Raw genomic sequence first — 27,918 nt, 5'->3', positions numbered from 1 at the left:
TATTTCTTTGTTTTCCATAATATTTTAGGCCAAGGAGTACATAGTATTTTGATCTGTTGAAAGCAGGTAGTTCATGCAACATTTTTTCTTTCTAACTGTCTGTGGCTCACCAGACAAAAGACTCAGTAGCAGTGGATAATGTGTGGGCATTTAAATTGGAATACAAATTGGTTAAATTCCTGCTCTCTATGGAAGAAAAAAGACTGTTGTTTTTTTTTTTTTTTTTCTGTAATGACATGTTAGACATAGTCTGTTTGCTTTTTTAGCTGAGACAAATAGGATGTGTCTGTACTGTGTTCTATATAAATACTATTTGAAGTGTGATAGTGCAAACAGTGAAACTTCAAATGTAGTGCTTCAGAGTCTGGAGAGAGACAAAGGGAAGCCTTAACACAAGTCCACATGCTTTGGAAGATGTCATTAATGTGCTTGTATTCAGTGGATGTCTGTTGAGGCGTAATTTTCACTGAGAATAATGTATGATAATAAAACTAAGGATGTCTTGTGATTCCCAGACACACCAAGTCATGTGCAGGCTGCTTTGGGTACTGAGCAATAATAGGAACATCAGTGAGGAGCTGTGACCACTTAATAGCACTTTGCCAGTCCTTAAGTTAAGATGATGTTGAGCTAGAGTATTACACAGCAATCACAAGGAAACCTGAGAATTTAGGTTTTGACATAGGTAAATCATGTGCACATTGGTAGTTGCTACCAGAGTGACAGCTCACTTCTCAATTATTTAATACTGTAGATGAAGTAGCAGTTTTCCTCTGTAATTATACCTTCCTGTGCACCTTCCATCAAGCTTGGATCTCACCTTCCTGTTTACTGCTGCCGCTTGAGCTCCAGGGCTCATTAGATTTGTGTCAAGAGAGGGTTCTTTGCCCAAATGGGGTGATGTGGCTGGGTTCAAGGAAGAACATGGAAAGAAGCACATCCTAGCCAAGAAGAAAACATTAAGCTTTCATGACTTAAGCATTTACAGATGCTTTATTAATGTTCACTTGCCAGTTAATTTGCCTAGATTTTATAGGCAGTCATGGATAACTTTATAAAGTTCTTTTGTGTAGCTGTTGCAGAGAATATTAAAATGCTTGGTTTGGTTACTCTGCCAAACCTAGATTAATGATAGGAAAGTTTTGAAAGCTTATAGTAGTCAGCAATGTGCATCTGTCAGAATGACATAGTAAAAACAAAGTTGTTTTAGTCTCTTTTTTTATATAAAAATGACTTTCATAGTACAGCTATTTCTGAGCGATAATTTCAAGAGTTTTGTTGCCTGTAAAATTGCAGTTCCTGAAACTAAAATACATATGAGACTCATTCCTAAATACTGGGTTTGAAAGTGTATGACCTTCAGCTTTTAGGAGAAAAAGCCTCTGGCATTTAGTGTGCCACATTTGAGGTACCAAAGCTCTGTAGTGCCACCATAAGTTTTGAACCACATTATCATCATCTGATAGTAACTTTTAGGATAATACTGTGGATTATTCTGATTGTATATGATGTGAATAAGTAATATGTGTCTTTCACTAAATTTGGGTGCATAACTTACCCTGTACAGAAGACTGAAAAGCTCATGAGTCTAGAATTGAAGTCTTCTGTCTTTCTCCCTACTTTGGCTTCATTTTCCAGCCCATCATCTCCCCATCTCTCTCAGAGAGAGAAGTTTAACAGGATGGTCATGCTGAGTGAAACTGGGTAGTTCTATGAAGTAGTTCTTTGTCTGCAGCTGTGGTAAAGTATTTATCTGAAATCAGTATTTCCTTTAGGACCAGTAAGTCTTTTTTAGATGGGGTAGTGCTAGTGCTGCACAAACTTGGTTTCACTGCTTCCAGCAGTAACTTTGATTTGGAAAGGCAGGAGCTGAGATCCTGCTGAGCTCTGCTGTGTGTTAGACCTGCCCCAGGTTCCCAGCACAGGCCCCCAGCTCTGGGACTGTGCTGGAAAGAGAATGTGACACGTGAGTGCTGCATCCCTTGGGGCAGTGTCTGTGTCTGGGTCTTGCATGACTGGTGCCAAGATAAAAATCCTAACCCAGCTGGTCCTTGATGTGCTGCAGACCAGCCCAAGTGGTTGTGGAAGATGTGCATGCCCATTTCATCCAGGTGCTGTTCCTTTGCTTAAGATGTTTCAACTGTCCATTATCACAGCCACTGAAGGATGAGTATCATTTCAGTGTTTGCCCTATTTTTCTTGTATTAGCTGTTCTTTTTCATTATGCTAACTGAATTTATATGGGATTATTTTTCCAGAATATCAGTTGTTCAGAAAAGATATTAATAATTGTCTTCTGCTTTCACTTGTAATCTCTGATAATTATTCACTCTCATTTTAGTGTTATCTCTTACATGCAGCTTGAACTTGTCTGCGTGCTTGAAGATTTAAAAATCTTTCCATGCAACTTAGAATTGTTCCCCCATAATGATGATGGGGAGATGTGTTGAGCAAACTGATTAACATGTTGTGAAGTCTCTCCAGTACTGATATTGCATTGATATTGTGGGTGAATTAACAGGTTTTTCATTTATGCTAATTTTAATAAATATGAAAACACCTTCAGTATTACGTTTACAAAGTGAAAGCAAATGCATACCTCCATTTTCTTATTAATTTTGAGAACTCTTTGTAGTGGCTTGTATAGCTCTTATGAAAGTAACATTTGTCTGGCTGACACATCTTTAAATGTTTTGCTTCCTCTTGTGAAGAACCTTTAAAACTTCTTCAGTAACAATGTCAGTCTTTTCCTGCAAATCCCTTAATAAGTGTTAAAAAGAGCAGGAATATTTGTTGTCTTTATACCTGTGCGTGTAGAAAAGGTTTGAAGTGAAGGATCTCATACAGAAGAGATTCTGTATTTGAGTAAGGCCCCATTCCATGTGTTTACAGAATTCTGTTTGATTTTGATTGGTGGGAAAGTTTATATGAAGTTAAACATGCTGCAAGAAATATGAAGTTTGGTTCTGTTTTGCTCAGTGCTAAATGTTTCCTCTGTTAGACAAGGAAATAGGCTTTATAAATGTGTAGCTTTTAATGGCTGCTTTCAGAAGGGTTTGTTTGTTTGCTTGTTTGAGGAAACCTGTGTAACCACCACAGAAAGTGGTGACATTACAAATACTTCTAAAAGCTTTCAGTGCAAAGCCCACGAGATACCAACAGCAGGGTAATGTGGGAACATCAGGGGTAAAAGAATAACCTGCCACAGTGATGTTACAGAATGTAAACATGTTAAGAAAAATTGCCTTTCTGACAACTGAAACCACTTGTACTTCCCATTTGTGCCACAACTTAATCTCCTTTGATATTGGTGTTGTAAATATATTGTTGTAGGTTTGTCTGTAAATTCAGCAGATCCTCTTGAATTGATTTCTCATTCATGTGAAAGTGGGTTTGTGTTAAATGGCTCTTAGTACATGGAGGTTAACTACTTGTTGTGATTTTGACACTCAAGATAATGTGGTAGAAATTATGATCATGATACTGATATTCTACCAGCATGCATTTATTTGGCATTAATGGTGGTGTCTAAGGCAAAAAAAGAGAAATGGCTGACTTGTTTTAGGCTGAACTGAGCTGTCTTGTACTTATTTGCTGTATTTTCTCTTGGGACTTGTTTACTGTGCCTCACTGCAATAGAACAGGAGTAGAGTGAGGTGTTAGAAGCTTTTATACAGTGCTGTGTTTTTTAAAGTTTAATAGTGTTTATTACCAATGTAAATAATGTGCCTGTGCTGAGGGAACATAATGTGGTATCTTTTTTCCACAGTAGATGTAACTAAGTTAAACCTTGAACAAAGATTGTAGTAATCTGCAGATGATCAGTGACAAGACTTTTTCAGTGGAATTCAGTGTGTAGCTCTTCCAAAATATCTTTCCTTTACATGTAGTAGTGCTACTGCAACAGTTAATAGAGTAGTTTAAAAATAAGTGAGTTTTGAATTTGGTTTAAAGGCTTATTTAGTAAACTGTGCTCTGCTTGAGACTTCAGCCATGCTGGTTTGTTTATGACAGTAAAGCTGCTATTTTTCTGTACCTGTAAATAGTTGCTCAGAACAACATGAACTGTTTAATTCTGTTTGTCCAATTAGCCTTCAAATCAATGGCATTAATTTAAGGGTTGTTTTGACTTTTTGAAAAGTCACTTTTAAACAGGGCAGCAAAATATGTAAACTTTTCTCATCAGAAAGACATTTGACCTGAAAAGCTGTGCTTGTTGAGACAGGTAACTGTGGAGGTTCATATTCAGTTTTTTGTGGTCTGTTCTATTAGGTTAAGGTCAGATGTTGCTTATTTCACTTCCTGACTTAGAGGAGAAATCTAAAATACTTGTTAAAGGACAATTCTAAGTTTTGTGGAGAGAGTTGGTTTTTTTTGACTCTGTAGGCACTTGAACTATAGACCTAAAGTCCTTTAGCTTTTGTTAGTGTTCAGCTTACTGCTTGAACACATAACTGCAGTTTTACTATTTAGAATCATAGAATGTCTCAAGTTGGAAAGGATCTTAAAGTTCAGCTCTCTGCTCCTTGCAGGACTCCCTACCACTAAATCATATGACTCAAGAGCATTGTCCAGACACTTCTTGAGCTCAGTCAGGCTTGGTGCCATGTCCACTTCCCTGGGGATCCTGTTCCAATGACCACACACCCCCTCAGTGAAGCTTTCCTTAATATCCCATCTGAACTGCCACTGATGCAGCTTGCCTCCCTTAAGGTGATCATAGAATTAATTTGAGAAATTATTGAAAAGAAATAGTGTGCAGCTGCTGAGACTCAGTGCCATTAAATTACAATGCAGGAATTAAGACCTTGTTGTATGTATAGCTTCTGGTTTTTTTGGTTTATTTTCCTGCCTGTTGGATAAAGCTGTTGAAAACACACAACAGTCCCTAGGAACTGAACCTGGACATTCCCATATTATCTCTCTCATGTTTGTTACCCTGTATTCTGTAATTCTTGTGGTTTTCCATCTCACATGCTGCCCAATAAACATTTGAGATCCCAGGTTAAAATATCATGGTTAGATTCTTCCTTTCTGGACAGCTAATGATTGATACAATTGCTTTTAGTATTCTAATCATCTATGTTTTTACTAGAATAATTTCAAAACTGTACTACTGCAATGTATAGCTGATTGGAAAAGCTTCTTCATACCCTGCCCTATTCTGTTTTTTAAATGTTGCTGCAACAATTATTGCAAATCTTTGTGTAGGTGGAGCTCCCAGAGCTCCTGGACAAGCTGGAGGCACTTTCAAGAGTCTCAGTGCTCTGTGACAGTTCCTCTGGCAGGAGCAGAGCTCTTCTGTCCTCCTTGACAGAAATTGCTGCTTGTGCCAAGGCTCTCATGGAGCCACCCTTTGGAAAGTCCTGCCTGCTTTTGTGGGTGAGTTACAGCTGGAAGGAGCTGCCTCTGCTGGGATTTGCATGGTGGGGCAGCCCTGGGGGCAGGAGTTCAGGTGAACTGCTTGACTCTCACCTGGAAACTGCTCAGCCCGGAGCCTGTGACAAAATTTACTGCTGCTGGTGTTCATAGGAAGGGCTTTTCAGGCTTTTAAAAATCTAAACTGTGTTCTTAGCAATCTGAAATAAACACATCCATTGTCTCTCTCTGAGCAGCAGAGATGCCGTGTGGGATACTTCCATAGCTGTAGCACAATCAGCTTAGGTCTAAGTTCATCTTAGAGTTTTACCTATCAGAGGGGTAGCTAGGGCTAAAGCTCTCAATTTTTGATACTGTTGACGAACAGTTGATGGTTAGAACTCACTAAAACCAATAAAAAGATCTTTTAGGTGGTGAGTGACTGTAACTCTTCTGTGACTGGGTTTTTTTTTTTTTTTTTTTTTTTTTATTTTGTTTGGGGTTTTTTTGTTTGCTTGTTGGGTTTTTCTGGAGTTTTTTTTTTTTTTTTTTGTTTTGTTTTTTTTTTTTTTTTTTTTGTGGTAGAAGTTCCTTGCTGTTCATGTGACCTATTACAGTCCTAAGGAAAGTGTTTGTTGCTTTTTTTGTTTGTTTGTTTGTTTGTTTGTTTTTTATTTACCCTGACAGTAGAAATCTGGATTATAAGGAATAAGGACTCCTCTGTTCAAGCATTAGGGAATAGGGCTGTGGGTCTTGGTGTTGCTCAGAGCTGCTCCTACACACTAATAATGTGAATGGAAAAGCCCTGCTGGCCCTTCCTTGTCTTACTGTTTGTGTTTGTGCAAACTTCCTGGGACAGGACATGGTTTAATTTCTGTTTTGATGATATTGAGCCAGAACTCTCTGTTAAACTCTGTCATATTCCTCATAAATTATATCATCTGTATATCTTAGATAAATAAACTGTTGAATCACTTGAGTGGTATTCAGAACACTTCACAACTGGGTGTTAACAGCATAAAAACAAAGGAAGCATCTACTGTGGCAAAACAATGATGCCAGGTAGTCATGGGGAAGTTTTAAACATGCAGTGCCAAATGCCAGTGTCACTTAAAGGTGTAGGAATGATATCCTGTGTCTCTTCCTACCTTAGGAATATTTCAGTAGTGTTTTTGAGGAGAGTTCTTAAAAATTCTGCTTGTGTTTTATATCCAGTACTAAATCACTTCAGGGTTTGGATTTATGAAAGTTCAAAAGAAATACAGGAGATAATATATTACCAAAAGCAGAAAGTTCAGTTGTCTGAGTAATTGACTATTAGACACAGGACTTGCTTTAATAATTCTTGCAGTCTTTTTAATTTTTTTTTTTGTAAAACCAGAAGCTGTGTTGCTTGCACCCAAGTACCACAGCTCTGCCCCCTACTCCACTACCAAAAAAGCAACCAAACACAAACTAAAACACAACTCTAAATTAAACAGCTAAAGAAATCCCATCTCTGCATTACTGAAATTCCTTACTTGTCTTCTGGTTACCCAACCTTTTTTTTCTCAGCTTATTTCTATAAGTGAAAAAGTTTATTTGGCAATATTTAACTTTTTGATCTGGTTTAAAAAATCCCTTGTACTTGATGTTCAACTTGCAGGGTTTTTTTCTGTGTAGAGCTTTGAGATGCATAAATGAAGATTATGATAGTTTATTTTACTGTTTCCACTTTTGTTCCAGAAATAAACCATTATGTCTAAGTGGATGAAAATATAAATTTTCATGCTGAATACTAGTTTTGTGTGAATATTCTCTTCTGCCATACAAGCTTCTGAAATATCTTTTCGTTTTCCCTTTTTTCTTATTTCTTTTCTGAAGTTGTTGGAAGGGGTATATGTATAAAACCTTGTGTCCCACCTATTGGTCTACAGTGCAGCATGTAAACTTTTCTGAAAGCTTTCAAGGAATTTTTTATGTTGGAAAAGGCATGCAAGGTCAGGTCCAACCATCACCCTCCACTGCCAAGTCCACAACAATATAATGTGATGCATTAACTACAAAAGGTGTTTAAAAAACCCCAACCTTGAAATTTATACCATATGAAGTGAAGCTGCTATGCAACAGTAACAGCTTGGTGATAATGTATCCTGTGAAAATAGAATAATTAGGGAAAATGAAATAAGCTTGAAAAATTATAGTGGAACAGTAGACCCTCTGTTGCATTCACAGTCCATTTCTGTCATTAAATTACAAATTTAAAATATGAGTTTGAGTGTAGCAGGTAATGTTAGGTACTGTGGCAGCAGCATTGAGAAATTACACAGGATAGGGAAAGATTTAATATAACATGTGAACTTCTAAGAAGCAATTTTGCCTCACCAAGATAAATGAAAATGAATGGAGAAGAAAGATTTGAGCTGGAGCTTTACAATCAGAAGTCAAAAAAGTGGTTTTATAGCAAGCAACCAGTACATTTGCTCTTTGTGAAGAACTGAGGTCACTTTGCAGTAGTGGTAGCCTGCCTGGCTAATCTTAGTCTCATATATATACAATTGCCATACAGATATAGAAGGATCTTTGTCTACAGTCACTGGTGTTAAACACCAGAGTTCATCCATTTAGCTTTGAGCCATGGATTCATCTGCAGATGCCCTGAAACCCCCTTTGAAATATGATCCTAGCAATGAATTATTCTTTATAGCTTAGACATCTGTTATTGTTACTGAAGTAAAAATCAAATTTTATTACTAAACATTTCTGAGTTTTCTCTTTTTATTACTCACAAGATGTGGGATGTATTTGACTTGTGGCTCTGTTTTGGACTGGGCTTGGTTTTTATGTTTTAGTGGGTGCTTCTAAGGGTAACAAGTTTTTTAGAGCTGTTTCCACAAACTTTATTTTAAGTCTGAAACTGAACCAAGAGAGCAGGAACACCTAAAAATTGCCAGGGCAGGTAGACTTTGAGCTAGATCCTGTCCTTTTCTGTATCCAGGAGCTGTTAGCATGAATGAACTGAGAACATCTGTGCCATGGTCCACAGCTGGTTCACATGGATTTCAAGGTGGTGATGCTTTCCCAGAGGAGTCCCAGTGCAGGCTTGATCTGCAAACCAGGAATTGAAACATTTGCTCTGTCAGAGTAGCAGTCTGCTTGTTTTGAGAACAGCTTTAGTCTGGGTGCCCAGTATTGCACAGAGGTACATTAATCCCATGCAAGCTTTTGCTAGTAAGTGCTGTAAGCTTTGTGAAGTTCATCCTTTCTGAAGTTCCCATATGATCTGAGATACCAGTTGAGTAGGCAAAGTAATTTAGATTCTTGCAAAGTTGTTGATGATTCTATCTTACCACTCAGTGTTTTTCAGAATGTGAGTGTTGGAAAGCCTGAAAAAATCATCATTCTGTAGCAATTTATGAGTGACAGTCACTGACAAGTCTGTGCCTGAGTTGAGGCTCCTTTATTAGTTCAGCCAGAGCTGGGCAGAGGACAGTGGTTTCACACTGGAAGTTCATGGTTTGCTGTTCTCATGTGAAATCTGTTTCCACGTATTGCTGAGTTAAGCAGCATCAGTTCAATATGAGGTGGATGCCCAAAGCACAGGGCTTACTCAGTGGTTAGCCAATTTTCATTGAGGTTTTTTCCTCCAGTTTCATCATTCACAATGATGCCAAGTTTACTTACTGCATCTTTTTTATCTGGGTACCATTTGACTTGTCAGCTGCAGGCTTGTGCTCTGACAAATCGAATGATGCTTGGTTTTGTTTCTGTTATGCTACATGTAGCTGGTTCACTGTCCCTCTCTGATGGCTCTCAACAGTTTTCCATTTTGGTTCTTCATCTGCTGTGACAATTCTTTGAATTTCTGTTGTAGTTGGCCTGAGATATTGGCACATGCTTTGGCCTCTTTCTGCTGTGGTGAAGTTAGGCTGCAGTTCAAGGGAAGGGGTTGTGTGGCTAAATGAGATCCCTGGGATGGGATGCATTAATCTCTCTGCTGTTTGACTCCATGAGCTGTAACCCATTGAGTAAAGTTAATTTTCCTGCCCAGAACTTTTTTTCTCTGTAATGTAGCGTTAAATATTTGACTACCTCAGAATCACAAGGAATTGAAAAATGCTGGGTCTGAATTATTCAATTTTCACTGCCTATTAAGTTGTGTAGTTTGCATGTCTCATCTTGTGCCTGTTTGTGGTATTTCTATAATAATCTGCAGATCTAAACCTTGAGGATAAGTCAGAAGGAAGCTCAGAGGTTTTGCAAATCCTCTATCCCAGCATGAAAACCCAAATAGTGCATGTTGAACCAGAAAGAGTTCTTCATTTAGAAACTCTTTAGTCTAAATCAAGGTGTATCCAAAGTGCAAAAATGAATTCTGAAAAGAATCCAGTTCACCAATCATTTCACATCTGTCTATTTTTAATGCATCTTTGCTGGTGTTCCTCCCTGACTAGAGATCAGCAAGTCAATTTCTTATCCATTTAGGCAGTGCTTTATTATATTGCTCAGTGCCAACCTCTAAATTTAAAATACTGTGATGTGAAGTCACACTATGTAAAAAAATCAAATACCTGTCAGCTTGCCAGGATAAACCAAGCATCAGCAGTGCTCAGTGTGAGCTGTTTTGCTCAAAGGCTTTTCATAGCTACTAAAGGATAGGAAACCAGTTAATGGATTCCTGTGCTAACATCTCTGCCTGTTACTGATGATAGTCCAACTGACCTATAATTCTCAGCTTTCCTGGCTACTTCCCCTTTGCCTAATGGCTTTGCTGTTCTCCTCCTGCCTTCATTACCGCAGGAGTCCTAGAAGGCTTTGTTAATTATTAACTTCCACTCATTCATTGAAGCCTTCAGGACCAGCCACCTGAGCATCAGCACGTTGTTCTTGCAGGTGGTAAGTGCTTATGTCTCTATGTGTGCAGCACTGTGTCCAGAAAGATGGGAAGACCTGACCTCATTTTTTCCCTAATAATTCTATCAGTTGGAAATAGGTGTATTTCTGTAGAAATGAACCAGTACCATTAAAGGACACTTTTTTTTTTGAAAGTCCCTAAGCTAGCTGCTACAGTGGTTTCCTTTCATTTTCAAATTTATTTCTAGAGTCTGCTCATTCTAATGAATTTAGGCTTCTTGCTTTTGTTTAAAGCTCAGTCCTATCTGACTTCTCTTTCACTCTTTTTCAGGAAATTAACTTCTTAGAGTAGTGTTGGGTCGCACTTTGGTTTCAGTTTCACTTTGCAATGCCAGTTGTGTTCAGCCCTGACCTGCAGGGGACTAGCAATTTCCAGAGTTTTATTTTTGTTGTGCTATCTCAAAGCACAAATTGAGCAATCTGAAGTCAAGAGAAGGGTGAAAAACTCCCATATTTAAAATATTCCCAATGAGAGTGGGTGCATTTTAGGGAATTGCAGTAGCTCCTACAAGGACAGTGCTGTTAACCATGTTGTTGTCCTGAAGTGCTGGCTGTTGCTTATTTCTGAGAGAATAAGGGGAAGCTGAAGTCAATAGGAAAAGGGCAAAAGCAGCTGCTACCCAAACTTAAGGCTGGTCAAGGGGAAAACTTCTTTGAGAGAGAAGTGTGCGCTAAAAGGATGGAGAGTTAAATTTCTACAGTTGTAACTAACTGATGGTCGTGATTTTGCTTATGTTCAGTTCTCTGGGCTGTGAAGAGTCATTCTCACTAAAGTCTCCACTCTGCTCCTTGCCTGTGCTGCTGTGTATCTTCAGAGCCTTCCCTAGCTAATGTTACACTTATATTTCCTGTGAAACTTGCAGTTACTGTAATACTCCAAACCTTCTCCTTTAAACTATACTGTTAACATAATTATTTCACCATGTTATGACGGTGGTAATGATGTGTGCAGCACACTGAGGCGGTCCAAGAACACTAGTTTTCTTTGTTAAGCAAATGGTTTTCAGTGACTTGAAAATGCCTTCTCGGGAGGTCAGCATGCAAGCCTTGAATTTTTTCAAGTGCACATTTGTGTGGTTGGATTAGAATCTTGTGTGATTTTCTTGTTAAAGCAATGTGAAATGCAAGCAGAACAGTTTGCCACTGGTATTTTATTGCAGCTTTGACTGTTAAGTTATTAAATTTATTCTGGAATATATGTGTTTATGCATTGTCTAATGTGGCAGCATTTTTCCCTGGAAGCACATTCATTGCCAAATAATGGCATTCCCTATTTATTTATATGCCTAGAGATAAAACACAGTTCTGAATTACTTTTTCTTAGCATATTTTTTAAAAGTCCTGGTGGTGTATGGATCCAGGACTGTGTTTATGAAGTAGATACATAAGAACAGTATGTCTGGAACAGATGTGTGTTTGCTTTTCCAAGATCACACTGCATTGCATTTAAGACTTTTGGTGTAAAAGAATTAATTTCCATAATCTCTTTTTTCTTTTTAAAACAGACTGGAGGCCAAGAACAGAGTGCAGCACTGGCTGTAGGTAAGAATTGAAACTTAACCTGCTTGAAAACTGCTGCCAAATGAGCAAAATTGTAGTATGTTAAAGAAGAGAAAATGGGACTCTTTCAATATTAGTCATTTTCCCTGCAAGAGCTTGCTTTCCCTCTTTTCCTTCAAGAACTCTTGAAATGTGTGGTGTTCTCTGGGAGTCCTGATCCCTGACAGAATTTATGTCTCTGTGTTTAAAGATGCTAAACCAGGCTGCAAGGATTTGGTTTTTGCTTCCACAGGGCCTCAGCACAGAGCATGGTGAGGCTGATTTTGAAAGCTCTTCACCAGAGTCATGTGAAGTCTCATTACTTCAAAGAAGGCATTTCCATTGTACACAAAGTGGTTTGGACACTTGTGTGAACTTACCCTAGAAGACTGTGCAGTTTCTTGAACTATTTAAAGAAAGAGATAATGTTTTGGTGGTTTTTCTCTCTGTTTTTAGTAAAGCTACTGTGTAGCTGAACCAGATCCCTTATGCCAGAAACCTGTACTGTGAACCAGCTTGTGAGACTGAAGAGGTAGCACATGCTCATGTGAAGGTTTTAGCTTAGTTTTATAACCTGCTGCTTGTCATCTAAGTGTCTGTGTTATACTTCATGTTTATTGTGCTTTGCCAGCATAGCCATTCATCTTCTGTCACATTGAGAAGGTGATGGTACCAAATGTGAGGTAGGATTTATTTTTCTTCTGTTTTTGATTAATCATCAAAAAGCCATTGAATTCTGGGGAGCTGGTTAGATGGATTTGTGTTGAGGGTTAATCTAGGCTAGATACAGGTGCCCACCAGAGCCACTCTGTCACTCCCTTCTGAGTTGGAGAAGGGAGACAAAATACAACAAAATCTCATGGACTGAGATAAGGGTGGGGGGAGATCATTCACCAGTTACTGTCATGGGTAAAACAGACTCAGCTTAGGAAATTTAGTTGAATTTATTACCATTAGAATTAGAACTCCTTCCCCCCACCCCTTCTTCCTTACTAAGCTTAACTTCATCCCCAGTCCTTTGCCTCAGCCCTTCCTGCTCAGTCAGGGGAGATGGGGAATGGGGGCTGCAGTCACTTCATCACAGGTTGTTTCTCCTCAGGGAGAGGAGCCCTTCCCTGTTCCAGTGTGGGATGTCCCTCCCGCAGGGCACCGTCCTCCAGGAACTTTAGCAACATGAGTCCTTCTCAAGGGCTACAGTTGTTCACAAACTGCTCCAGTGTTGGTCCCTTCCATGGGGTGCAGTCCTGCAGGAACAGGCTGCTCCATGTGGGTCCCCCACAGGTCCTGCCAGGAGAACCATGGGCCCACCATGGGCTTCCCACAGGGTCGCAGCCTCCTTGGGCATCCACCTGCTCTGGTGCAGGGTCCTCCACAGGCTGCAGGTGGGTCTCTGCTCCCATGTGGGAGTAGCACTAGTACCTTTTGCCTTTAACAGCTTTTACTTACAAAGTCCTTGAGGGTATTGGTAAAGCTGCAGTTGGAACTAGTGCAAACTTTTAATTTACAGTATTGTGTGCATTTACAAATGAAACATTATAAAAGTTACTGAAGTGAGTCAGACCATGGGTCCATCTAGGCAAGTCCAGGCTCCAGGATCACCATCTTTCTTCCCTCTGCATGTGTGCACTTGGTTTTGCACATCCTTTCACAATCTCCACTTACTCATCTACTAGAGCAATGCTGCTTCTGCTTAGGAAGGTGAGAGTCTTCCAGAAAAGCTAGAAAAACTCTGGTTGCATTGCTGGGAATGATTCTGCCTGCAGGAAGAAGAATGCTGTCCAGCAAATAGCTACAGCACATGGCAAATAACTTCTGTTTTCTTTGAAGAAACTGTGAATCAGGTATTGAAGGGAGAATGTTTGCAAGTCAAGGTGATGTGGTGTCCAGCTCAGCAGAAGCTGGGGTGTCACTCCTGATGCTTTCAACTTCTCCAGCTGTGCAGGACAGAGTTAGCTGCCAGATGCTTGACAGCATCATGAACCATCAGGGAATCACCAGTGTTCAGAGTTGGGAGGGACTGACCAACCCTACCCAAGCAACATGTAAAGAACTGAAGACTATGGAGGAGTTTGGTAAAGTTTTAAAGAATGGACAAACTGAATAAGATGTTGCTGTTGAATAAGGTTAAAACCTGAGAAAAAGCTTAATATTCAGTGAACCTAAATCTTTGTGTGAGCAGGTGCCTAAGGAATAGTAGGAACAGGGATACCATGTATTTGTGGTTCTTCTAGTATGTATTTTCAGCTGGGGTATTTTTCAGAGCCACATGTTATTAAAGGTGTTCAATATTCTTAATGTCTTTCCATTCTGCATGTGTACCTGGTTTTCCCCAGGAACTGCTGTGAGACAAGATGAGATGGACCTGTAGAGTTCACAGATGGACCACTGCAGAAAGTCATAACTCTGCATGATATTCTGTGTATTTGTTACTGATCTTAATGGATTTCAGGTTGTATTGTATCACTGAAGAATAGAAATGTTTCTCCATATTTCCAACAGGTGGATGGTAATTAATTGTCTTATATTATCTTAGCCTTACTGGGTACTTCTAGTTTGATTTTAAGATATAATAAAATTTGAGATGATGGGAGAAATGGAAAATTGGATAAAAAATGATCATATTTGCACAGATATATAAATCTGGACCAGAAATCTGTAGTGGACTACCAGCAACAGAAATCTGACCCAATCTGGTCAGGTGGGGTTTTTTTGTTTAGTTGGAATTTTTTTAACACTTGCTTTCCAACAAGAAAAACTAGTTCAGTAGAAGTAGTTGGTGGACTTTTGAGAGGATCTGAAGAAGTAACTTGATGTAACAAAGATAGCTAGTAGATCTTCGATCTTGCAAGGAGTCACTTTTGAATAATAAATAAACAACCATGTAGAGACCAGTTTTATCCCTCTGCCCTGCCTAATGCCTCTCTGTTTGTTACTGTTTCTGAAAACAGATGGGATGGGAAGGAGCATCATCCTGCTACTCATCCTCTGTTGTACCATCATCATCTTGATGTGCTTCATTAGCCTTCTGTATCCGGCAAACATACTGTGTCTAACTGGTGTCTCAGAAAAGGAAAATCCACAGAAACATCAGCTGTCCTGATATATGGAAACCTGTCCTTCCAGCTCCATGGTTTGGAAGGCCATAGGCCTTCCTTTCCTCTTTGATATTTCAGAGCTGCTGTGTCACTGAACTGAATCCTCAGATGGACAGTCAGGTTCATACACGCAAGGTTTGTGGTTTAGCACTGTGACATTCCAGTAGAAGTCCCTTGAGACGGAATTTGTTAATGTCTATTTATATCCATCAGCTGGATGAGGAGATAATTTGTCATGGCATCATTAGTGCAGGATTGCAAGCCAAGGCACTGAAGGGATGCAACATTTGGAACTGAACTTGGAGAAAGCATTTTACCTGAGTGTTGCAGAGTGATGTGGATGCTTGTACTCCTTGTGCTGGTGCATTGGATGGCAGCACTGCCAAGGCTGTGGGATCCTCAGTGCAGCTTCACCCAGCGCTGATGTTGACACGTGTGGCAGTCTGAGGTGGGAATTCAGCTCCTCTGAAAGAAAGCCATTTCCAAATCAAGGAGGCTGGAAGAGAAAGTGCTGTTTCACGTGTGAAATACCTACTGGAAAATGGCACATCAACTGAACTAGTTAGGAACTGAAACATACTCCTTTCAGTTAGGAACTGAAAACATACTTCTTTTTTTAGCATTTAGATAAAACTTGCAGGTTTGGTTTTGGGGTTTTGAGGCTTTTTTTTATTTTTGGTTGACGTTTTGCTTTTTTTTATTCATACAGAGGTGATTGGCAGGAGAAAGACTTACCATACAAATTATTGTTGGGTTTGGGGTTTTTTTGGAGATGAGAGCTTGAGGCTTCTTAAATTATGGGCTGACATCCTGGAAATATAAAACTTTCTTAGTGATGTGGTAGCACAGTTCTAAAGGCATGCCGTCTTTCATAGAGTGAGTAGCTCTTCTCTAAAAGAGTAACAGAAGTGTAGATCTGCCACAGCTCTTACTAAATGGGGTTTTTTTTTGTATCTTTATGTACCTGATAAAAGCATTCTCATTGAGAAAAGGGAGAGTTGAGATCAGCCAGTGTTTGCAGTAATGGCAGTATGAGCGCAGTGTTTGGGCAGCGGGACGTGGCTGCCCTGGCGCTGGGATCCCCCGGTCCCGCTGCCCTGGCAATGGGATCCCCCGGTCCCGCTGCCCTGGCAATGGGATCCTGTCGGTCCCGCTGCCCTGGCAATGGGAGATGCAGCGGTGGCGCAGCGCCCTCTGCTGGGGAATCGCCGGGCTAGCGGGGAAAGCAGAGTGGGAATTGCCCTCCAGTGGAAATGTCCCTGAACTGAATGAAAAGGGTGCGTTTTTCATCGATGGCTGCGATGGAATGGAATTAAAAAGAGCATTTTGCACAATTAAGTTAAAGCATGTTTGGCTTGTGTCCTTTTGAAGAAGGAAAGGGCATGTAAGTATTTTTTAACTCCAGATTCATGTTTGGAAAAATTTTGCAGTTACTTGTTGAAGAGTAAATCAGAGCAGATTTCTGGAGCATAGTCTCTGCCCTATTCAATGCTAGTTCTGTTTTAAAAACAAGCGTAATTCTTCCAGACAAATTGGGTTTGTTCCAGACTTGTGTGAGCATGCTTAGTTATTTTATTGTAGCCCCTGTCAAATACGTTATTCAGTGTCAGCTGTGCCACTAAAATGTTCCCAAATTAACAAGGCTCTAAGACCACTTCTAAAGAAACTGTGGATTCTTCAGTGCCTTTCCCTTGATTTCCTCTAAGAGGAAAAATGGGCTGAATAAACACTCCTCTGACCGTACTTTACAATTCTGGTTTTGAGGAATGTGAGTCTATTCACTAGCCTGTTTTTCCTGGCAGACCTCCATCCTCCTGATATGACAAATTTTGAATTCAGTTTTGTTCTAAAGGAGACTTTATTGATGATGTGTGATCTCAAAAAAAAAACTAACCCAAAAAACCAAAACAGCTTCAGCTAAAACAGGTTATTGTATCAGTCAGTTTAGGGAAATGAATGGATGTCAGAGCTTTTCAGTAGTCTGAACACTTACTTTTCCGTACAAAAACATTTCCTATCTGACTGTATAATATTTTCACTTTTCAGATAGGATACTAATGATTGAAGCTCCAATAATTCAGTGATATAGGCTGTTTTAGGGGGTTTGGAGGGGGATTTTTGGCCTGCATATATTTTACCTTTCTTGTGGTTGGTTTGCAGTCCCTGGTTTGTGGCCACTGGGTGTCAGCAGTGCAGAGCCTGTAGGTCTGGGTGTGGGTTTGGACTGGGAGTCTGTCCCAAAAGTGTCTGTAAAGCTGCTGGAATCTTAATGCTTGCTTGAAAAGCTTGTCCATCAATGAAGGAAAACTGTGTATTTTGTGCAGAGCTGGGGGTGGCTCTGGCACTTGACTCATGTGTTTGATTCAGCAGATTTACACAGGGTGCACAATTTGAGCTGTACCTTTTAATATTAGTGATGATACTAGAGCTGCGATGAAGCCAGTTTATCCAAAATATTTCTTGCTTCAAGCTAATGGCACCAAGCTTCTCCTTCCTAAATCTAATGGTGATAATGAGTGATAGCTACTATTTTTTTTAATATTGATTCTAATTATTTATTCTCTCATATGCATGATATTACTTTGGGTTTTTATCATGGCAAATCTTTATTAATTTAAAAAAGCACTAAAATCAATAGATGAGATAAGAATGTGTCAGAAGGCATCTCTGCTGCTCTAGCACCATTCAGAAGAGAAATAAATACGCATTAGTCTAGGAAAAACATGTTTGTATCCAGGGAGAATTTTGAAACAATCAGAAAAGAGGGGTTCCTGCAGTGCATTTTACCAGCCTGTTTCCATCTCTGCAGCAGTCTGTAGCGTTTCAGGGTGAGGGCAGAGAGGTTCTCCCTGGCTGTGAAGCTTTGCTGCCTCATTGGCAGGGAAAGGCACGCGGGCTCCCATAGGCTGCCAGGCTGTGATGCCGTGTGTTGCTAAGGGCTGCCTTGCATTCAGCTGATCTGGGCAGGCACCTATCCACTGCCTCATTTCTTTTTGCTGTTCTCTTTTTTTTTTCCCTTCTCCCTGTTCATGGTTAGATAGTGTTCAATAAGCCTTGAAACAGGCTGATAGGATTATCCTTCTAGAAAAACAGTATGGGGAGACAATAAGTGTTTTGTGCATGTAGTAACCCTGCAAGTGTTATAACATGGTGGTATTTCACCATAATGCTAGACTTCTAATGCTATGCATGTTTTTTACTTACTGTTTTGCCAAAATATCTCTGAATTGGATATTTATGCTGCACTTACATGGCCAGATGAAAATTCCAAACTCAAATCCCTGGAACAAAGCCTTTATTGCTTCATTAGATGTGCTTTCCATATAGTGTTATGCTTAATTGCATATGAGATTTTCAGGGAGTTTTTCATACTGCAGTTTTCAGTTTTCATATGCAGATTTTAGTATTGGGAATAGCCTATACATGCATGTCCAAAAGGTAAGCTAAAGCAGATTTTCTTCAGGGATCACAAACAAATGTTTTAATCTATTTATTTAACTGTTTTTAAACTAGTTTGAAAGCATATTAGGCTTGAAATAGAAAAACAAAAATAGAAAATATCACTTATGAACACCTTGGCAGTGTTTTACCTGTAATGAGAGTAAGTTCTCCAGCTACTCACCAGTTGCAAGCAACATCTTTGTTAATACAATTTTTCTTCCAGGTGTGAGAGGGGAAATTCTTTGGTGCTCAGATGAATTTACTTACATTGAGTATTTCTATTACGTTTCCCCTGGGCTTAGCCTGGGGGCTGGGGGGCACTGAGATGTGTTGGGGATGTTTTCCACAGGAAGGGCATGCGTGCAAGGCTTGTTTTGAAAATATGCCTTTGCTTTCCGCTTGTCTGATCAGGGCTCTGCACGCAGCATCATCCAACCCCATAAGGCTGCAGTGGGCCAGATCACCCTAATCCAATGTGGCATTCCGTATGTCTTCCTCTGCAAGTAGGTCAAGTTTGAGCCATGTTCCTGGCTTGTGCTCCCATTTCCCATAACCTGCTCCACGTGGCTCCAGTGTTGTGCTGGAGTGCAGAGCGTGCCAGCAGGGATTCTGAGCAGCTTCACAGGGACAGTCAGTTTTTGGACAGAAACTAGTGGGTTTTGTTCTGCTCTGATCTCGTGATGTTGCTTTTGTGGCAGGAGAAAACTTCAGTGCTTAAATGTGTGCTTTTACTGAGTCTTAGGCTGTTAGCTTACCTAATGAGTTGCCTCTGGACACTGCACTATAAATTTTTAAAATCAGTCATACCTCTGGGAGAGAAACTGGTTTGAAGTTTTTGCAGTGTGCTGTATTCTGAATGAGAATACCAAATAAAATTGGATAGAGGTTGATGCTCTGAAGCTGTGAAAAAATAAATAGATAGAGACCTAAATTGTACTTTAGGCTGGACATGTGAATATTTTGATGTTAGTGATTGCAATATGCAGAATTCTTCTTGGTAAGGATTACAGCTTCAGTATGCATCTTTTTCCATTTGTGCTAGGTGAAAATGTGATTTAGCACTCACAGAGGTCACCTCCAGTCAGTGCTCTAAATCAGCTATTCAGCTCCAAAACAAACTCCAGCTACAGGATATCAAAATCAACAGTAGGGCTTGCTGATGGCTTTAGTATTCATACAGCCTTAAGTCTTTCCTGAACTGGAGCTGATTGATGTGGTGATGTGCTCAAGAAAGGTGCAGTAAGTGCTGGGAGATTCTTCACTAGTCAATGGAAGCTCAGTGTCAGGACTGCCTAACTGGAACCACTAAACTAGTAATACTAATTAAACTAGTAATTTTACTTACTCAGATGAAATTTTGGACTTGCAAGGAAACTGTAAGAGAGCTTGGTAAGTTAATACTGGCTGGGCATCCACTATGTGGTTAATTACCAAGGTGATTCACAGAACTACCAAAATCTTCCTGCTGGTGATGCTTTTGCAGGGCATCAGCCAGCAGAAGAGGTCACTGAAGCTAGATGTTAATAGCTGGATTTGTAGACTGCTGCTCATGCTATGTGCAAATTGTCATAATCTTTGGTATTAGATCCAGTAGCACTCTAATCTTTCATGTGTTCAGTTCTTTCAGGTGTTTTGGGCCCAGAAAAATTGCAAATTATAAGCAATCTTGAACAAACAAAAGTCTCTAGTAAATCTTTTTTATATCTATCAGGGGCCTGTTGTATCTCTGGGCTAGGTTGCTTTACTCTAGATTGGTCCAGGTATTCTGCTTACACAGCACCTTCTCAGAAAGGTCAAATTTAATTTTCCTCTCTGCAGTGTTCCCTCAGAGTACAACAGGTCAGCTCTGCCTGCTGCCCACCTTGCCTTCTGAAGGAAAATAATGTACAAAAGTGAAGGGCTGTCTAACCCTAGCTGTGGCATATTGACCTGCAGCTGCTTCCACAAATCTGAGCAGTTCCACAGAGGGCACCATGGCCTTGTTTCTAAAAGGTCATTTCAGAGCTCAAGAAGGGCATGCTTAGCTTTGCCAGAAGAGTAGATTCTGACCTTTTGGCTCTTGGATTCATTACCTGGAATGCTGAGCTGAAAGAAAGCATCCTCCAAAAAAGTGCTTGAGAAATTGCATCTTCTCAATATCTATCTAAATAGAGTTTCCAAGCTCTTCATAGCTTAAAGTCTCTTTGGATTGCAGCTGGGAGAAATGGTTGTTTTTACAGTTCTTAAAACACAGGAGGTTTTTCAGTGTTAAGGGTGCTTGAGATCCTCGAGTAAATGTTACAGTGCACCTTGATTCAAGTTTCAGAAATACTGAGTGCAGTCCAGTTTCAACTAGATTTCCATGCACTCCATAAAAATCTCTATGAATATACAGTCACTGTTTTGCTGCTAAGAAGGCAAATGTGATTGCACATCTTGTGTGCAGAATTCTGATGTGACTAAAATTTATCAAGACTTTTTCAGTACAGTGAACACACAAAGGGAGAAGTTTGTTGGGAACTTCATTATGAAAAGCTGTTCAAGCAGCTTTGTGTTCATGTAAATTGAAATACATTCCTATAGCGCATCTTATCATCTTGTTGCTATCATAGTTGAATTAATCTATTATCATCAGTTTCTCTCCTTTACTGTTCACTGAGCTGCTACCTTTAGATCAGTTGCATCTTCTGCTTGAATATCACATTGGCTCTTCCATTGTAGTGCCAAAACTTATTATGCTTCTCTATTTGTTAAACTTAACTCCTGGAAAAGAAACCACATATTCTTCCTGGCAAACCTTCCTGAGGGATGAAGGTATATGTATTGCAAAACCAAGTCCCCAACTCCCTACTCGTGTTAGGAGGTGGTAGGTGCTCAGTGACACAATCTGTTCTGCAGTGCCTCCTGCTCTTCTGTGAACTTACCTTCAAAATATTTCAACCCTATGAGCATGACCCGGCTCTGACCTTCACAAGTAATGTTATCCAATATTTAAGCCACGTGCATGAGCCTGTAAAATCTTTGGAGTCTGGTTAATATTAAAAAAAAAAAAAAGCAAAACCTACACAGAAGCATTTTTTTGAGATATGGAGAATACTTTGTTGGGGGAGGGGATGGTGCCACTGAAGCACAGCAGTAATTGCAGGTATAGGAGTTCTCTTTAGGCCATTATCACTATTTACTGCAATGTGTTTGCTGCTTGATGTTAATGTTGGAATTGAAATATGTAATATGCTGTTCTGAGACTGAGGTTTGGTTTTTAGACCTGAATCTGTAAACTGGGTCACTGTTATTCAGCTTCTACTTCTGATTTTTTATTGGCCCTGTTGAGAATATTTGTTTAAGGATGCCTCTGTCTGCTTCTCAACAACAAGAGCATTCATAATCTGGAAAACTCTGAAATACAAAGTGGCTTGTTCAGTCCTGTGTTACAGAACACGCTGAGAGAGATGGAAAAGTAATTTCTCTGCTTTCTACTGCTATGTGTTTACACAGCATTGGTGCACTTGAAGTTTTGAAAGAGTTTGCCATGCTATGGGATAGGACGTCCTGGAGAAGCTGCCTCTTTGAAGATCCATGTTTTAATGGATTAATTTTTAAGAAGAGTCTCTCAGCTGGACACCCTAATTTCAAAATTCCTTGATTTAGTAGGTGCTTCTCACAGTCTGAGAAGTCTGATCTGAATTTCTAGGAAATAAGTTCAAGTTATTAGGAGGCAGGTCTTGCATTTCCTTGAGTTTCAAGGAGCAGGTTGAACACGTGAAAAAGCCAGCACACACCTGGTGACTGCTGTGTGCAGAGTCCCCTGTGGTCGCCTGGGGCACAGTGCTAAAAGTTTGGATTGTAAACAGTCATTGGGTCATTGTGTAGAAGTTGTTAGAGCAAAGACTTGGGTTATTTTCAGCAGATTTGGATTAATATTCCCTCCCTTCTCAAGCTTTGTTTGTTTGCTGAATCTTGCAGATCCCACAAAAAAAAATGTATGCTGTTCTTAGTTTGACCAAGAAATCTGTCAACACAGGTTCTGAAAATTGTTTTGCCAAACAATTTGTTTTGAGTTCATGTTGTTTTGGTTTTCTTGGACTCCTAAAAAAGTAATGATTCTTGGTGTCATGATATCTTACCTCCAGGTGAACATGATTCTTTAGTAAAAGTAAAAATCAGGAAAAAATAGAGAATATACTTGTTTGTTGTTATAGTTAGACTAATTTGAAAATTGATTTTTTTTAAATATTTTTTGTGCTTGAATTCAAATGTCAGATTGTTCATGGTTTATTCTTAAATAATTTGAGATGAGATTTTTGGGTGTGTCTTGCTTGTCTTGCGGCAGCACTCTAGTGATCTCTTGGCATTTCAGGGTAATGGTTAGTAGGTACATTTTCAGCCTCTGTAAAACATGGGAAGGTTAACGAAAAGACAGCTTTGTTATGAAATGCAGTTTTCATACTCCTACTGCAGGTATTGATTTCTGAAACTTGTGGTAACGTTTGAAACTGTTTTGATAATTTATCTGTTTTCAAGTAACCTAACAAATATTTTATTTTTCTTCCACTTTTCATTTCTTTTAGCTGGGATGTGACAGCAAACATAAGAAGAACTGTTGCAACTTGATTTTTCTCCTGGTCTTGGAAAGTCTAGTTTTTGTTTTGCTTGTAACTCTGATTTAATGGGAAAATTGTTCATTGGCCACAGATGACTACTACTGAGAGGCTTTCCGAATCTGTTTTGGATTACAGTGAGGTAGTAAAAAAGTGTTATGATGACACCAGTTCCACTTGAGGTTCCTTTTATCCTCAACAATAATGGGTTTGTCTGGCACTGAGTGCTGCAGTTACGCAGAACAATTTAAAACAATTTCTCAGTCATCGTAGGTCACATGTTCTTTATATGTATTAAACAGTGATGAAAAAGAGCCAGTAATTCACATCTTTATTTTCCTCAAAGATTATAACTTTTCCAGTTTTTCAACAATCACTGCTCTCTAGGAAGAAGGGGCATGGAAATGCTCTGTACAGTGCACAGGTTCTGCTCCCCACCAGAAATGAATCCAGAGTGCAAAACACAATGGGAGCCCTGATCCAGTGAGACCCAGGCGTGTACTTAAAATAGGAAATGGTTATTGGAACTAAATTATTTTGCCATTTTTATTTTTAGGTTTGCTGGCATGGGTAATCTCATTAAGGTGCTAACAAGGGACATAGACCACAATGCAGCACATTTTTTCTTGGATTTTGAAAGTAAGTCTCTCAGCCCTTCGGAGCTGGTGCATTTCAAATGGTAACAGTAGGGTTGCTTATACCTGCTGCAGTGAAGGCCAGGGTACTCAATTGCCAAGTTGGAATTGGAAAGACTTGCATGCAGTTTTTGTGGTTGTTTTTTTCTTTTTTTTTTTTCCCTTTTTCCCCCTCTCCAGTAGTAGCCAAGCCACCATCATGCTGCTGTGTCAATTTTCTTTCCATGTGCTTAGTCATTTTGGGTCTCTGTGGTCAGTGATGTCCACCCATCTGCCTGCAAATCAAGTAATCATGAAATGAGAAATTCTGTCAGTATGCCATAGTAATCTGTGCTGAGCAGTTGTTCACTGTAATCCTCTCATACACGAGAGTGAGTGCTGAATCATTCCTGATCCTGCTTTGGTCATTCCTCGTGCAGTTAATGTGTTTTTTTTTACATCCAAAAGTCTGAAGTGAAACTGTCTGAGTTTCACAAATGTTTTAAGCATCTTGTGTATAAGGTCTGTGGCATTTCTCTGTTAGCATTTTCTGCACACTGAAATGATGTATCATAATGTGTTTTCTGTGATGGTTCTGACACAATTATAAGGGCTGACAAAATTAAAGCTCTTTCCTTCTGCTGTCCCATCAGGTTAAAATCTAGCATGGCTAATGCTTTCCAATCTGGTACTTGGCCCTCGCGGCAGTACTCCTGCTCAGGACACTGGTGCTAGGGTGTACTGGGACAGAACAGTCCCTGGCAAAGGTTTTGGTTGGATTCTGCCCTTTTCCCAAAGGGGCAGCTCTGAGGATGTTGGTGACACGGTCACTCCTTCCAGGAAAGCTGCACTGCCGGGGTCCCCAGCGCCTCCTCGAGGCGGGGATGTCCCTGCACCCAGCCTGAAGGACGGGTTCGTACCTGATGGAGCTCTCTGGTCTTCTTTCCCACTGCTTCAATCAACTACATTTGGGCTGTTCTTCTTTATAAAAAGAAAATTTTCTTTTCTCTCATTCTTGTCTTGGCAGGTACCTTAACATGGGGAACCTTCTAAAAGTTTTGACATGCACAGACCTTGAGCAAGGGCCAAATTTTTTCCTTGATTTTGAAAGTGAGAAGATGATTTTATATATCTATTACTCTTTGCCTGCAGTAGACTGCATTTGTCTTGTACTAAATGTATGTTTTCATTTTGCCATCCTTCTGACTGCTTTGCATGCATGAGCTATGGATAATTGTTCAGTGAACTTTGGTAGAAAGCAGTAACCTGTTCTAAAATATCCTCAGGTCCTAAAATGTAAAATCTTTATTTCGGAAAGGGCTTTCAAATTACATTTGACTGTTGAAATTTGGTCCTTCTTTTTTAAACCAAAATTCTTCCTACTTTTTATCAAAATGTTAAGAATAGTTGTAATTATTTGAAGACTTACTGAAGTTGCAACTGACTTACTCAGATTTGTGAGTTTTGTTCCATGCTCCTTAAAGGAAGAACTGAAAATGAAACCTGATTCTCATCACTTCCAATGTGAATTAATAATGCTGCATAGACAGACTGGCTCACAACAGCTATTCATAGCTCCAGCATCATCATGTTAAAGGTTATATGTGAACCTTACTGGATCTGGCACTGAAATTTAACCTCATGCCTTCTTAAAAGGGAGTCTCAACATGTACAGAGATTAAATTGATTTTGAAAAGAAGAGACATGTAGCTTGTGTGATCAATGCCAGGTGTTCTAGAAGGTTCACATATGTCAGTATTTCTGCTTCTGGTTTTTGTTGCATGATACAGTATAGCCTAAGAATGGCAGGTAAGTGTTGCTGGCTTCTGCTATGCATGTTTAATTACTTTCTTTTGGGATGTGCTGTTTCTTTGGCCAGCTGTACATCAGCAAGCATAAAATAAGAAGATTATTGTTCGATTACATTTTGACCATGTAATAGAATACAGTGGAATAGTGCCTTAAAAACGGATAAAGTATTATGATATGGATAATTTGAGGTGCATTAAATCTTTGTTCCCCTGAATTGTTTTTCAGTTGTTTGATGAATCTGTAGCAGTTTTTAATATTACTTATAACATGAAAGTAAATGCTTGAAGAAATAGGGTTTTGCTTCAGTGACATTTAAAGTTACAACTTCTCTAAGCTGTTACCCTGTTGTGTTACTTTTTATTACTTGTCTCTTCTGAATATATTGTTATTGGAAGATGTTAGCCATACAAATTGTTCATAAAGGGAAGATTATCAAGGCCTGTTTTGAAAACTCAGAAAGCAAAATTAATCTAAGACCAATTCTTGTGTATCATCACATTAGGTGAAATCTAGTGAGGTGGGAGAACTTGTGTATGAGGCCATTGGAGTTGTAAAGCTCCAGCTTAATCTGCAAATATTGAAAATTTAATTGGAGTAAAGTAAATGCACATTAGTTGGATAGAAGAGGCATGGTTCCTAAATTGCAATAAAAATGCTCCTTTTTTTCTTTTTAAATACAGATTTTTTTAGCCATCAGTTTTGTTTTAAAATGCATGTTTTGAGCATGAACAGGATTTGGCATGAGAGTAAGCAGGTTGCTGACATGAAATGCTTTCATATGCAGTCAAATTAGGTGACTTATATTATGGCTGAATTGTTAGACTGTTCTTTGTTCATTTTGGACCCTGTTCTGCATTTGTTTTTGCTGCTATACTGTCTATCCATGCTTCTTTCTCCTCTGTTTCAGATAGCTTGCCTTGACAGGATCTTGGCTTTGACACAGCCAAGATCTTTCTTCAAGACTTGGCACTTAATCTTGTGATACTTAATGTTGTGGTTTTGTGTGGAAGGACAAGTAAGCTCTGTATTAAAAACAAATTTGCCAATTCTGTGTTGTGCCTGACTCAATAGGCAGTTTGAAGTCTTTTGTTCTTAAATCCATGTATGTGAGCAGGCTCCAATGTTTCTTACTTAGTACCTTAAAGAACTAAAACCTAGTGTTCATGAAGCTTTGTAGTGCTAGAAACTTCAGATTTTAGACTTCTAACCATTGTTATTCCCCCAGATGTTTATCTTGGTGCTAGATGCCAGTGATTGGTGTGACTGACTATCAGAATCCATGTTAAAAATATGGTGAGCTGTACTCTTTTCCTTGCCTCTGCACTGGTTAAGCTTGTGCTTTCTTTGGCCATTCACCTCACTTGTTTGATAGAAATAGTTCTCCTGAGTATTCTTTTAAAGTCTGTGCAGTACCATCAGAACACAAGCAAAGTGCACAGGTCAATTTTGTTTACATAAAACAGCCACCTCAAATGTGGGAAACTTACACCTCAACTTTTACATTGGTGTCTTTACTGACACAGTTGCAAATCTTTTCCAAATTTACTGATTGGAATAGTAGCTAAAATACAGTGTTCTTTGAGATGGTGATATCAAGCTAGCGCTGACAGTATCCTGCATTATCTCCAGAGGACTTGGCCAGGTTTCAGAGGAGCCACAGAGACAGCATTCTCCATAGTAATGCCAACAGAGATGAATAAATTATTTCATCTCCAGCAGTCTGGCATTTTTTCCCCTTGTTTGTGAGTTTTGTCCCAGGCAGTTTCAGATGACTTGATGTGTTCTTCCCTGGGAAAAATCTCAGCTTAAGTAGTTTGCTGTGCAGTGTAAACTTTTAACCCCAAATTTCTCTCCCTACTAGTTCTGTAGGCTAGCCAAATATTATTTTAATAGTCACTAAATGTGTGTGTTCCCCGCATGCAATATGTTGTCTCACTTCTGTAGTATTTAGTTCACATAACAATGTTTGTATATTGTTTCCAGTCTCCTCTTCTGTCTCTTACTGTGTGAGCATTCTGAACTCTAAGTGTATATTGCATCTAGTGCAGTAACATTCTGATTAAACACAAATTTATTTAAAGATGAACTCCCATTTACTTGCAGAACCTCAGTATTTTTTTACTATTGCATTAAAAATAGTAAAGTTGCCCTGAATAACCAGGGCTCAGCTGCTGTAGCCACAGTTTCAAACCTCAGAACATCTGGGCGAGCTGTGATGTGCTTACTGGGTTTGTTCTTTGTGTGGAAGGCATTGCTGATAAAGGCACAGCCCTGTTGTAACCTTGTAGCAGGAACTTAAATGGTCAGGGGAGAAGGGAAATCCATGAAATTGTGTATCTCCATCCATCTGTTTGGATGCCTGCACTACTGGCTGCTTTTTCTTAGCAGCCAAGAGTAACTCCAGAAGTGCAACTCCCTCTCCTGCTCTGTGCACTCCACCTTGGGAAGAGGAGTTCCACAATTAGTGATTCCCAGGTGAAGGTCCTGTAGCCTGAGCCCTCAGGTACACACTGAGGGGTGCTATTCCCATAGGATGGGAATGCTGCCTCCATATTTTCAAGATGGTGACAGTGTTTAGGCAGAGGGACC

General features: G+C 39.6%; 1 protein-coding gene across 5 annotated transcripts in view; it reads left to right on the top strand.

Annotated features, from left to right (window-relative positions):
* CYRIB (CYFIP related Rac1 interactor B) overlaps positions 1–27,918 on the top strand; it is a 96,320-nt gene that overhangs the window by 54,186 nt on the left and 14,216 nt on the right. For 2 of the 5 annotated variants that reach the window (XM_005479595.4, XM_005479594.4), the window contains exons 3-4: positions 11,757–11,793; positions 24,545–24,627. In XM_005479595.4, coding sequence (XP_005479652.1) covers positions 24,555–24,627 — 73 coding nt within the window. In that variant the 5' untranslated portion in view covers positions 11,757–11,793; positions 24,545–24,554. Of the gene's footprint in view, positions 1–11,756; positions 11,794–23,459; positions 23,543–23,783; positions 24,430–24,544; positions 24,628–27,918 lie in introns of those variants that run through there. The other 3 variants (XM_074557051.1, XM_074557043.1, XM_074557057.1) reach the window with 3 other exon arrangements.

Source organism: Zonotrichia albicollis, chromosome 1 (assembly GCF_047830755.1).
Source record: "Zonotrichia albicollis isolate bZonAlb1 chromosome 1, bZonAlb1.hap1, whole genome shotgun sequence".
Taxonomy (NCBI): domain Eukaryota; kingdom Metazoa; phylum Chordata; class Aves; order Passeriformes; family Passerellidae; genus Zonotrichia; species Zonotrichia albicollis.
The sequence above is the reverse complement of the archived record's forward strand: the minus strand, read 5'-3'. Positions and strand labels throughout refer to the sequence as shown.